The sequence below is a fragment of the Pygocentrus nattereri genome, chromosome 28 (assembly GCF_015220715.1).
Source record: "Pygocentrus nattereri isolate fPygNat1 chromosome 28, fPygNat1.pri, whole genome shotgun sequence".
Lineage (NCBI taxonomy): Eukaryota > Metazoa > Chordata > Actinopteri > Characiformes > Serrasalmidae > Pygocentrus > Pygocentrus nattereri.
Genome location: NC_051238.1, coordinates 21,324,142 through 21,337,619, shown reverse-complemented (window position 1 = coordinate 21,337,619; position 13,478 = coordinate 21,324,142). Strand labels below are relative to the sequence as shown.

The 13,478-nt window shown below is 41.7% G+C and overlaps 1 protein-coding gene across 3 annotated transcripts in view; it reads left to right on the top strand.

Annotated features, from left to right (window-relative positions):
- The window catches only part of bicdl1 (BICD family like cargo adaptor 1), a 68,055-nt gene continuing 54,577 nt past the window's right edge, over window positions 1-13,478 (top strand). Inside the window, exons 1-2 of one of the 3 annotated variants that reach the window (XM_017702819.2) lie at window positions 1-1,060; window positions 6,898-7,113. In XM_017702819.2, coding sequence (XP_017558308.1) covers window positions 632-1,060; window positions 6,898-7,113 — 645 coding nt within the window. In that variant the 5' untranslated portion in view covers window positions 1-631. The remainder of the gene's footprint in view (window positions 1,061-6,897; window positions 7,114-13,478) is intronic. The other 2 variants (XM_017702818.2, XR_001858078.2) reach the window with 2 other exon arrangements.

The following is a 13,478-nucleotide window of genomic DNA, read 5'->3' as shown; positions in this document are numbered from 1 at the left end:
GCAGATCTGTGTCAGAGACGTAGTGCAGCACTAACATATGGCGTTATCGCTTCGGACCAATGAGCGGCTGCGGCTAACAGGTTGTTGGGCTGACGTCACGTGCGCGGGGAGGAGGGGCTGGCGCACGGACAGAAGGCTGCGTTTGCTGTATATGTGTGTGTGTGTGTGCGTGTGTGTGTGTGAGAGAGAGAGAGAGAGAGAGAGAGAGAGGCCGGGGGTCCGCAGAACAGCTCCGGGTGTGAGGGACTACCATTATGGGGAGGAAGGAGCGCGAGCCGGTGGAGTGGACGCAACGACAGCTGGAGAGGGTCCGCATGGGCGGAGGACGCGTCGAGCATCGCTAAGGTGTTTTTTTAACCCTCCTTACAGCGAGACCCGGGATTAGCAAGGGGATTTATCGCCTGCGTGCTTTGAAGACGCGGTTCCAGCCGTTTCCTCAAAGGAAGGACGCCACCTCGCAGCCGGGGGATGTAACCGCGCGCAGGTTTGAGGATTTACGGCACACCGCGGTATACTGGCGCGCTTTCCATGGCGCTGTCCTCGTCCCACGGCATATCAGGCCACGCCGGGCCGTTGCGAACGCGAGGCCAGCGGCTTTGAAGCGCGTTCGCGTCCGTCTCTCGCTTTTTCCATGTCCGCCTTCTGCCTCGACCTGCACTCGGCGCCGTCGAGCGCCTCCACGCTTTCAGCACCACGGGAGCTGGACAGCGACCGCATGGAGCCCTCGCTGGACTCCAGCCTGCAGGGCCCTCCTCCAGAAACCGGAGGGCTCGAGGCTCCTTCGCTGCTGCGCGCGACCGCGGGAGGCCTGGGCACGGTGCTCGAGGAGGAGCTGGCCATGCTCACGTGCGAACGCGAGCGCGAGCAGGAGGAGGACGCGGCGGAGCTGGCCGCCGCCGAGGCGCCGCTGGAGCAAGACGTCGACCTGCTGGCGCTCTTCCGACAAAAAGAGAGGGACTTGGTCCTGGCTGCTAAACTCGGCAAAGCACTACTTGAACGAAACCAGGACCTCACCAAGCAATATGAGAAAATGAACAAGGACCTGAACGAGAAGCTAGAGGTAAACACGAGTGATGCAGCTGCGCTCCTGTCTCAAGGCCGTGATTTAAAAGGGGAACTCCGCCGCCTCTTCAAAATTTCTGTGTAACCCAGTGGCTGAGATGCAAAGTCATTCAGAGTGCTTCGATGTGAAGCGATTCATTCGCAGGGAAGTTTACTGTCTTTACAGTGGTGGTGATAGGAACCAGGAGTTCTGATGTTTACAGTGCATACACTCCCTGGCCACTTTTTTTTATAAAGAAACCTGTAAGGATATTTTTCAGCACCATTTCCTCACAATCCAAGTGTGTGTGTGTGTGTGAGAGAGAGTGAATGTATATGTCTGTGTGTCTGTCTTCTGTCCAATCCAATGACCACTGGAATAGGCTCCAGCACCCCTAGCTACTCAGGAAGATATGTGGCTTAGATAATGTGCATGTGTTTCTGCCGTTTGCCTTTATTACACTTGCCATTCCTTTCTGGGGACTTTAATGTTTTAGGATATATGGCTTCTTGACAGCAACACATCCTTTCAGACCCAGAGCATGGCGGTGGCAGTTTCACCTCTCAAAGATGAAAGCTTATACTGTTCATTTACTGTTTATACAGTCCAAATTTCTCTATATATTGTTGATTGTTGCTAAAATCTGACAATATAACAGATTTTGAACAATGAAAAAACATATTAATAATTTTATAGTGAAATATTATCGTTGTAATATACTGTAATAATACAGCAAATTACTGTGAGGTTGATGGTAAGCTGTACCACACAGCATTGTTGGGTTTGATAAGAGGAAATATCCAGTGAGCGGTCAGTTGTGTGGACGAAAATGCCTTGTTGATGTGAGAGGTCAGAGGAGAATGGGCAGACTGGTTCCAGACGATAGAAAGGCAACAGGAGCTCAAATAACCAACCAGAATCTCTGAGGAACGTTTCCAGCACCTTGATGAAAGTGTGCCACGAAGAATTAAGGCAGTTCTGAAGGCAAAAGGGGGTCCAACCTTTTACTAGCAAGGTGTACCTAATAAAGTGGCCGGTGAGTGTACATTGATTATAAGACATTTTGGATCAAAACTTTATCACAAATATACTGTGAAACAATGTCCCAGACATCTGGCAATGCATTCATAAGCAGTTCAGGTCATACATTCCTCAGACGTCTGGTTCCTATCACCACCACTGTGAGCAATTCTAACTCCGTGAGCTTCTCTAGAACGAATAATTTCACCCCAAACCACTCTGAATAGATCCGTTGACCTGTTAACCATTGAATTATCCCGAAATTTTGGAAAAATGGTGAAGTTCCACTTTAATGTGTGTGTCCCATTCAGCTCTAATGGGTAGGCCAAGCTGCACTGAATGTTTATCAGTGCTTCTAAAGCCTTTTGTACGTATATTATCCACTATGTTCTTTGATTAACAAGAAAGCACTCACCAAATAAACCCAATGAGGTCCCTTCTCTAAGAACCACTGCATTAAAGAACCATATGTTATAATATAATTTAGGTTAGCAGTTATTCTATGGCATTGTTCTAGGGAACTGCATTCTTTGATTAACAAGAAAATACTCACCGATTAAACCCAATGAGATATCATCTCTATTAGTAAACATACACCTACACTCAGCTCTTTTAGTGGTCTGGAGTACAGCAGTCACTTTCATATTTACATTCTACAACCATGGCCTTCATTCAGTCATAAAAATAAAGAATCCTAAACGGTTCTTCACTGAGCTGCACGCTTCTTGGAAAAGCTATGTTACTGAACATGGTTCTTGAAACCAGCCGTGGTTCTCAAAGCAGGTCTCAGGGGCCCCCCATATTTGCTGTATCACATTTCACAACACACAAAAAATGTGGACTATCCAGGCAGCCCTGAGGATGAGTTTCAGAACTACAGGTCTACACAACCACCCGTTGGAGTTATTTTTGGAGCTAAAAGTGGTTCTTCTTTGGGATTGTTCCAGAGAACCTTGTTCAGCACCGTTATTTTTAAAACTGTGTTCTCTGATGAACAAGAAAGTACTCGCTGATGAAATCCAGTGAGATGTTCAGCATACCCCATTAGTAAACATACAGTGACGCTCTTCAAGTATAGGAGTGCTGCCACCTACGCTGACCTCTCTTACTGGTACGGCACTCGCTATCATATTTATATGCTACAGTCAGGGCCTTCATAGACATGTCAAAATAAAAGTTCTTCAGGGGGGCATAGCACAGATTCGTGGTTCCAGGAAAAACAGAACATTTATTGTTATCGAATATTTACATTGCGTGGGGGTTCTTTAAACTTGAACCGTGTTATTCACACTCAGAAATGCATAAAAAATGTTTAAAGAAGCATGTAAAGATTCTTTAGGGACGTGGTTCTTCTATTGCATTAGTCCAAAGAACCTCAGTTGCATAATGCAAAATAACACCCAAAGAAAACACATTTTTTCAGATTGACCACTATTAATCATAACCAACATTACACATATAAAAACCTGTGTTCACTGGCTGTTTTGGATAGTAAATAAAATAGTTATATTTGTGTCGTAGTCATCATGACTCCTGCTTTTTATCACTACCACTGTAAAGAAATCAAAGTCAGCAAGTTTCTGTACGATATACAGTATACCACATATAAAACTATTGTGAATGGCCTTGTTTCTGTCGCACTTGATGAATTTTGCAGAAATTTTGAAAAGTAGTTGGAATTCCCATGCAATGCCCCAAATAAGAAAGCAGTCACTGATTAAACCCTAAGAAATAATTAAAAAATAATGCAGTACAGGAGAATACACCCAACTCCACTGACCTGAATTTAGTGCTTCAGTGCAAGGCTTTCAGTTCCATATCTGTGAACTTCAATTAGGACTTTCATAAAAGTACATTCAAATGTAAACCAGATCCTCACATTAATACTCTCTTATGCAAAGCCATGTTCAGCATGTGATCTGCTTTGAAGAAAGAGAATCGGGATTGTGTACTGCAAGCCCAATTTAGCTGCTACAGACCAATCAACCAGCCAAACAAAGGCAAATTATCCACGATACAGTAAGCATGGCAGTTATTTTGGCAGCTATCTGGTCATCCAAACCCTCTTCACGCAGCACGTGGTGTGCTGTAGAACAAAGCCTAATCCTCAGTCCTGTTCCAAGGGCAACTGTGCCCACATCTGCTGCCGATCTGCTCCATGGTGTCACACCCTCTCCTCTCTCCCACCACATCTGCTCCGAGCTCTGCTCTTAAGCTGGGGGTCAGCAGGAGAGATGGACGCAGAACTTACACAGCTGTGGAGCTTCTATCTGAGGTTGAACTCTCTCTCAATCGTATGGAGCCAGCTGGCCTTTATAGAAATGACACAACAAAGCTAATGTGTTCTGGGACCACTCGTCATTCTGGAGGCCAGTAAAGGTTCTTTAAAGGTTCTTGGCTTGGACATATCTAGCAAATACCTCTCCATTATGCTTTTTTTAAGTTAGAAATTTCTTGCATGCCACATTTTTAAAAAAGCCCTGCTGTTCCAGGTCAAACTGACTTGTTTCAAAGTTTAATAGAGGAAAAATCATTTTTGAAGCATGAAACTTTTTTCTGCTAGATTTATGGCTCATTTAGTGTGATTTGAATTGAAAGGGTCAGTTTAACCCAGAATAGAAGAGATGTTTTGAGATTTTCACAGTTTGACAAATATTTTTTAACGAAAAACGAGTGAATTAAGAGAAGGAGTAAACCATGCTCTACAATGGAAAAAACTTGAATACACCAAATATTAATTAAATTGATATTAATTGAGCTAAAGATAATATTTATGGAGAAAAAAGTATTCGGATGGTTAAACATGCATCAGGACAATTTGACCCAGGAACACTATTGCTGTTCCTTACAGTTGAGCATTAACAGGAGGGTTGAAAAGCTCTTCAGGGAACCAGAATGAGCTCTTCTATGAGTCCAAACGAAGCCTTCTTGGCTCCTTTATTTTGAGAGTGCAGTTGACCTGGTTGGGTTGTGCCTTGCTCACTTCTTTGGCATAAGCTTCTGCCTGCACATCCTAATCTGTGCAACAGTGCTTACTGTAAGCATACTAATTCCCAAGAGTGCTTTCAGCTCTTTCCATTAAACAAGGGCGGACTGCAAAAGACAGCTGCCTTTATAGTGTCCCTGATTGGTTCTTCAGGAGTGTAACGGAATGATTTGCATTAATATTTCATTATTCACAGAACTTGGAATGATTTCTTACCTAAAGGCATTTGCCTTCATTATGACAAAGTGATAGATTTTGCTTTGCTTAACTAAAGTTACAGCCTGAGGAAGACTGACACACTGGTATTTTACATTATCACAGTAGCCTGTAGCCTGCTTTGTTTACCTCACATCTTTGACAGCCCTGAGCACTCTCAGAAAAAAAGTACAAAACTGTCACCGGGGCTGCACCCCTCTGGTCACTCAGGTGGTACCCTCAAGGTTACATCTCAGTACCTTTAGTCAGGGAACACGTACCATAATTCTTTGAAATGAAATTTTCTAAGTTGTATTGACTCAACACACCCTGTCTCGTCTCCAGACTTCTCATTTTATTGTTCTATTTTAAAACACTGGGTTATGAAAATGTACAAAAACATACTTTTCAATTGGAAAAACTTATTTAAGGTGCACAGTTGGACCTTAAAACCACTGTTGTACCTTTGATGGTACATTTACATTGTTTGTACCTTGTGCCTGCACAGAACTATTATTTCTAACAGGGTAGAACAGCTAAAGGTCTGTGTGTAGGGAAGTGAAAATGTGATGGAAATATGGATTTAAAGCAACGATTCTCTCTGTTCAAGCTGTAGTTATTTTAAAATACACTCACCAGCCACTTTATTAGATACTAGGATGCTAGGAAAAGGTTGGACCCCCTTTTGCCTTCAGAACTGCCTTAATTCTTCATGGCACATTTTCAACAAGGTGTTGGAAACATTCCTCAGAGATTATTTGAGTTCCTGTTGCCTTTCTATCCTCTGGAACCAGTCTGCCCATTCTCCTCTGACCTCTCACATCAACAAAGCATTTTCATCCACACAACTGACCGCTCACTGGATATTTCCTCTTTTTCGGACCGTTCTCTGTAAACCCTAGAGATGGTTGTGTGTGAAAATCCCAGTAGATCAGCAGTTTCTGAAATACTCAGACCAGCCCGTCTGGCACCAACAACCACACCACGTTCAAAGTCCCTTAAATCCCCGTTCTTCCCCATTCTGATGCTCGGTCTGCACTTCAGCAAGTTGTCTTGACCACCTCTACATGCCTAAATGCACTGAGTTGCAGCCATGTGATTGGCTGATTAGCTGTTTGTGTTAACAATCAATTGAGCAGTTGTACCTAATAAAGTGGCTTGTGAGTGCATATATTTTTGGTCAAATTTAACAACCAAAAGCAATCAAAACACGCTGTTAAAGACCAAAGCCCAGGTGTGTTGATAGCAAATTCTTGGGAGTAATGATTCTTCATCCGTTAAACATTAGACAGCGCACGTACCCCCTTGCACCTCCAAGTACACCACTCAAATAACCATTTGAAGGTATAAGTGGTTCTTCGCATTGATAAACGGTTCTGCTCTTTGATGGGCACCCATGATGATTTTTGTTACTATAGAGAACCCTTTTTGTTGAAGTGTAGATAAAACCAGTGGTCCGAGTCATTTGTATTAATTAGTGGGTGATTAGTTTTCATTAGCCCTGCAGCTCCAGAGCAAAACTGAAGAGTCAAACCTCAAACCCCAGACACGTCTTAGCGGATTGACTACATTTGGGGTAAACAAGATACTTTGTATATCTTTGGTGGAACTGTTCATTTAATGCCTCTGTATCTCCCCCTCTCCCCCATCTCAGCACCTGGAGCAGGAGAAGCACGAGCTACGGCGGCGATTGGAGAGCCGCGAGGGTGAGTGGGAGGGCCGCGTAGCGGAGCTGGAGACAGATGTACAGCAGCTGCAGGGCGAGCTGGAGAGGCACCAAATGCAGCTGCGCGAGGCCGACCGGGACAAGACCCGCGCCATCACCGAGCTGTCGGAACAGAACCACCGTCTGCTGGAGCAGCTCAGCAGAGTGAGTGAGATATCGATGGGGTCGACACTGGGGGCATTTCTTAAAAATAAAGGTGCCAAAAGATGTTCTTTGGACCGACGATATAGAACACGGAGTCCTAGGGGGCCACAACACTGCAGAGTGCAGAGTTCTGCCTCATAAACGCACCTCATTTCAACTCTTCAACTAATTAGCATGTCCTTCATGAACTTAATTTAAAGCATTAGAAGAGGGAAAACACTCATCTCTGCAGAGCTGTGGCCCAGAAGGAACCCAGGTTGTCGCACACGCTAGGACAAATCAGCATTACGTCACAACAGCAATGAAATGACTTCTGAGTGAATAATGCCAGTGAGGTATTAGATAAACAGAACCTTTTCAGTGATCTTGTGATGAAATATCAATATACTCAGATAGTGTATACCAGGGGATTCTTGGATTGCACTATTAGGGGGGCTCAGGCCCCAAAGAGATTTTTTATTCAACTTTTAAGCCACATGTCATCTTAAACCACCTGTGGTTTTGTTCTTGGTTTAATGTCTTTTAGTAACCCCAGAATGAGTGGAGTGCTATAGTGCTCCGAGATCCTGATCAGTGCTGGGAGTTTGAGGGTGGTTTTTCATCTTTATGAGATCATCTGTCTTAAATCACTGTCTTGTGTTTATCAACCAAATATGTTAATTCGCCCCAAAAGAAGGTCCTACTTATTTTTAAACATGACACATGACGCAGCTTGAGTTTGAAAAAGCCTTGTCTTGACGCCTAAATGGCTGCATAAGCTTCAAGTCCTTAACAATATCAGAACTTTCTGCGTAACTAATAACCACAACACCACTGCATTAGTCGTTAGCCGGTTATGGAAAGCCTTGCACCTGAATGTTCAGTATGTCTCAAACCCCAGAATCTCAGAATGAAGGGAAGAACTTGTTTGTTTTGTTTGATGGTTCTTTACCGCAGCACTGCAGTAGCAACCAAAAGGAAAATATCACAAAACGTGAGGATTTTTGTTTGTTTGGAAAAGAATGGATTTGGGAAAGAATGAGATTTTCAGGGGGCTGAGATGGGCTAAAAAACAGAGGGGCTAAAAAAATCCCACCTACATAAGGTGTAGAACTGTCCATGGTGTGTTCCTCTAAATGACTGCATAGACGTTCCTATGTCCTGTATAGTTGTTGATAATATCAGTAAGATTGTACTTGTACTAAAGCTGTTGATGTCAAAACAGGCCACTATTTTTAAACCAATCTTCCCAGGTCGATACCTTTGTGCTGTTGTGTGTTCACCGGCCACTTTATTAGGTACACCTATTACAGTTTACAGAGAACGGTCAGAAAAAGAGGAAATATCCAGTGAGCGGTCAGTTGTGTGGATGAAAATGCCTTGTTGATGTGAGAGGTCAGAGGAGAATGGGCAGACTGGTTCCAGATGATAGAAAGGCAACAGGAACTCAAATAACCAACCAGAATCTCTGAGGAACGTTTCCAACACCTTGATGAAAGTGTGTCACGAAGAATGAAGGCAGTTCTGTAGGCAAAAGGGGGTCCAACCTTTTACTAGCAAGGTGTACCTAATAAAGTGGCCAGTGAGTGTATGTAGTAAAAAAACATGCACTGCAGTATTTAATGAAGAAGCACCCCATCATATTCAAAAGCAAAAACTGCTCAAGAGATAGCTGGAACCATTATAATTTAACTTTGATTGACAATTATATATATATTTTTGTAATTTTTTGCCGCTCTAAAGCACATGATTTGGGTAGATAGCAAGCATATATCAGTCTGCTAGCTTGATAAGTTCTGCGCTCAGCTGACTGAATGCTGGTCCACCCCCACACCAGCGAGATTATTGTCCTGCATATTAGTCTAACTAGTCTGAACTAGTCTCCTCAAACAGATTTTAAATGCACTTTAAAAAACTTCTATTTTGGAAAATTCAATTCAATTCAACTTTATCGTCATTATACAATACAGGGTAGTACAGTATAAGGAAACACTATCAGGCTACTTTTCCAGGGCAGTAATAAAAGATAAATAGCAAACAGTGCAAAGACAAAAGACAGTAAAAGACAGACAAAATGCCTAGTCAGATATTCAAGTGTATCAGGTATATAGACAGAAATAAACAGTACAGTAAATGCAGAAGTACTAGTGGTGTAAACGGAGATCTATGTATAAAGTGTACAGTGCAGGTACAGAGTAGCAGCATAATGTTCAGGTAACATCTTAAATAAACAGTTACAGTATAAATATAGTAGAAATAAGGCTAGTCAGAGATGAGGTACACAGCATACAGTCCTCTGAGCTGGTGGAGCCCAGGGTGTAGTGTGCCGGGTGGTCAGGCTGATCATTAACAGACTGAAGTGTTGTTGTTAAGCTCAGGTCGATGCTGCCGGTGTGATAAATGAACTCAAATATAACTAATGAGAGAGAAAAAATGTAATGACTAGGGCTAATACATAACAATCATGTTGAAACTGTGCTAGATTGGTTACAGCTGTAAAATCGGCTTCACTTGATGATGTTATTATTAAAATTATTTACTGAACAGATTTACGAAAGATAAAGAATTTTGTGGCAATTCATCTAAGGTCCACCAGGTCCATCCTGAAAACACCAGCTTTGCCATCAGGCCACCAGTGTCCTGCTACCCTCTTGCCAGCTGGGTATTAGCTACCTTGCATTCTAGTTACCTTAACTTATTGCCTGATGTGGAGCAACAGTTCTGCACATGCACTCAAACAAGTTGACACATCCACATACTTTTCTAGGTCTCACTCTACTATTACTACACTGAATTATTGTTAGTGTAGTCGTGCTTGGTGACTTTACTCGTTACGAGAAGAAGCAAAAGATTCCCAAAAAAATTGTGACTCACTTCAGCTGTAACCCCGACAGGGATTAATATGACTTATAGCAGCCTTGCCTGTTTTTGAAAGCTGAAAAATGGGAAAAACTTAAATAAAATACATGATGTGCTCGGTACATTAGATATTACAGCCTAAAACGCAACAAGATTTTTTTATTCCATTATTCAATTATTATTCCATTATTCCATTATTCAATTATTATTCCATTATTCCATTATTCAATTATTTTGTTTAGTACGTACTGGTAAAGTAGCTGCTTACAAACTGACTGTATGCGAGTTATCCACCAGGAAGTGTATCCGCCCTTCGTTTTTACAAACATTCTGTTTTGGTCTATAGAAGAGCCAGTAGGTTTGGATTGGATTTGGGTTGAAAGGAACCTTTCAGCTGATGATTTCTGCAAATGACATGTTGGTGTGAGAAACCTTTTTAGACCTTAAAGAACCCGGCATTTAGGAGCTATTGTTTTTAAGAGTGTAACAGACTTTCCTGAAGCTGAGAGGAACCATGAGTGTGAGGAAACCAGGGCAAGCCAAGGACAAGAGAGGGAAGACTCAATGTAAAGTGAGCTTCAGTGATTTTTAGCCAGTCAGGGAGCTTCAGTGATAGGGTGTTAGAAGAGGGAAAACACAAATCTCTGCAGAGCTCTGATCCAGAAGGAACTCATTTGATACACTTGCTGTACAAGAACTTCTTTTTGGTTCCCCAAAGAACCTTTCAATTGAGGGTTTTCAGAGAACCATGTTTTGTAGATGAGATGTGAGAGCTTTTTCAAATTTGAAGCACCTTCACGAAGGATTTTCTTACAGCTGTACGCCCAAGCCAAGAAGCATTTAGAAGCCTTCATTTTGAAGAGTGTAGTGGATTTTTCTGGAGCTGAGCGCTAGCCAACTAGAAGAGAGGCAAGATTGGAGTACTTTTGAGCTGTAGTGCATTTTGGAGGTTTTGTGAGTTTAAAATTTAGCATGCCCAACAATTGGCACCTTCAATTTTCCTTAAACTTGAGATAAGACCAGCTGAATATTTTATGCATTTATTCAAGTGAATAATTGATTATATTTGGCAGAAAAAATCCCATATGGATTATTAGTTATTCAGCTGAAGTCACAGGCAGGTGGGAAACAACTATTCTCTATGCTATGAATAAATTTCATGGCAGTGGCACCGAGAAAGCCTCGACCACTTTCTCAGACAGCGTCACCTCATGCAAACTCATCAAAACTGAACTAGAACATTCCATTTGGGACACATTCATTTAGCATCACTGCACAAACCAAGCAGCCAAGCCAACACTTTGCATGTGAGAGTCCCTACTAAAGTCAAGCAGGGTGACGGCGGGAGTGTATCCTGAATTATCCTAACGTCCCTGTATAAACTGTAACAGAAGGATGACCTGGTCCACGCTTCTTTTTGTAATGGTTGTAAGAAACGCATTCTTTTCTAGCTACTGCTGATAGCTTAGACAAGTTTACTAGACCATAGGAAAAAATCCCATTCATCCTAATGAGAAATCATAGCAAAGATTGTTTAGAGTCTCTACATAGTATTGAGTTTTCAGTGTAAAATACTAAGCTACCAAGTTGGACTAAGTCGTTTAAGCTGCTCAAATCTAGGCAGTTGGTAAGCAACAACACTGGATTTACCACCATGTTGTTTAGCTCAATAACATACACACAAAAATACACCTGATCTATCCTAACAGTGTGAGCTTTCACATGCAAAGTTCAGATATTTTTGTAGCTGTGCACCACAATTACTCATCAATGTGGGATTTTTTGCACGGGTAGGTAAAAAGGCCTAAATCCAGTAAACCAAATACCAAATAACTTGGGTAGAAGCACAAACATATCAGGTCAAAAGCAATTTAACCACTGACTAATTTATAGAACTGCAGCAGAACTTCTTAGTAAATTCAGCATCTGCCAGCAAAGATTTGCTGTTTCTCGTTTCTCGTTACACTAAAACAATGAACCATAAGAGTAATTTGCAGTGCAACAGTGTACAGTGTAATATGAGATATGATGCAGGAAATAAACAAAGCGGCAGTGCAATATGAGATATGATGCAGGAAATAAACAAAGCGACAGTGCAATATGAGATATGATGCAGGAAATAAACAAAGCGACAGTGTAATATGAGATATGATGCAGGAAATAAACAAAGCGACAGTGCAATGTGAGATATGATGCAGGAAATAAACAAAGCGGCAGTGCAATATGAGATATGATGCACGAAATAAACAAAGCGGCAGTGCAATATGAGATATGATGCACGAAATAAACAAAGCGGCAGTGCAATATGAGATATGATGCAGGAAATAAACAAAGCGACAGTGTAATATGAGATATGATGCAGGAAATAAACAAAGCGACAGTGTAATATGAGATATGATGCACGAAATAAACAAAGCGGCAGTGCAATATGAGATATGATGCAGGAAATAAACAAAGCGACAGTGCAATATGAGATATGATGCAGGAAATAAACAAAGCGACAGTGCAATATGAGATATGATGCAGGAAATAAACAAAGCGGCAGTGCAATATGAGATATGATGCAGGAAATAAACAAAGCGACAGTGTAATATGAGATATGATGCAGGAAATAAACAAAGCGACAGTGCAATATGAGATATGATGCAGGAAATAAACAAAGCGACAGTGCAATATGAGATATGATGCATGAAATAAACAAAGCGACAGTGTAATATGAGATATGATGCAGGAAATAAACAAAGCGACAGTGTAATATGAGATATGATGCAGGAAATAAACAAAGCGACAGTGCAATATGAGATATGATGCAGGAAATAAACAAAGCGGCAGTGCAATATGAGATATGATGCAGGAAATAAACAAAGCGACAGTGCAATATGAGATATGATGCAGGAAATAAACAAAGCGGCAGTGCAATATGAGATATGATGCAGGAAATAAACAAAGCCACAGTGCAATATGAGATATGATGCAGGAAATAAACAAAGCGACAGTGCAATATGAGATATGATGCAGGAAATAAACAAAGCCACAGTGCAATATGAGATATGATGCAGGAAATAAACAAAGCGACAGTGTAATATGAGATATGATGCAGGAAATAAACAAAGCGGCAGTGCAATATGAGATATGATGCAGGAAATAAACAAAGCGACAGTGCAATATGAGATATGATGCAGGAAATAAACAAAGCGACAGTGCAATATGAGATATGATGCAGGAAATAAACAAAGCGACAGTGCAATATGAGATATGATGCAGGAAATAAACAAAGCGGCAGTGCAATATGAGATATGATGCAGGAAATAAACAAAGCGACAGTGTAATATGAGATATGATGCAGGAAATAAACAAAGCCACAGTGCAATATGAGATATGATGCAGGAAATAAACAAAGCGACAGTGCAATATGAGATATGATGCAGGAAATAAACAAAGCGACAGTGCAATATGAGATATGATGCAGGAAATAAACAAAGCCACAGTGCAATATGAGATATGATGCAGGAAATAAACAAAGCGAC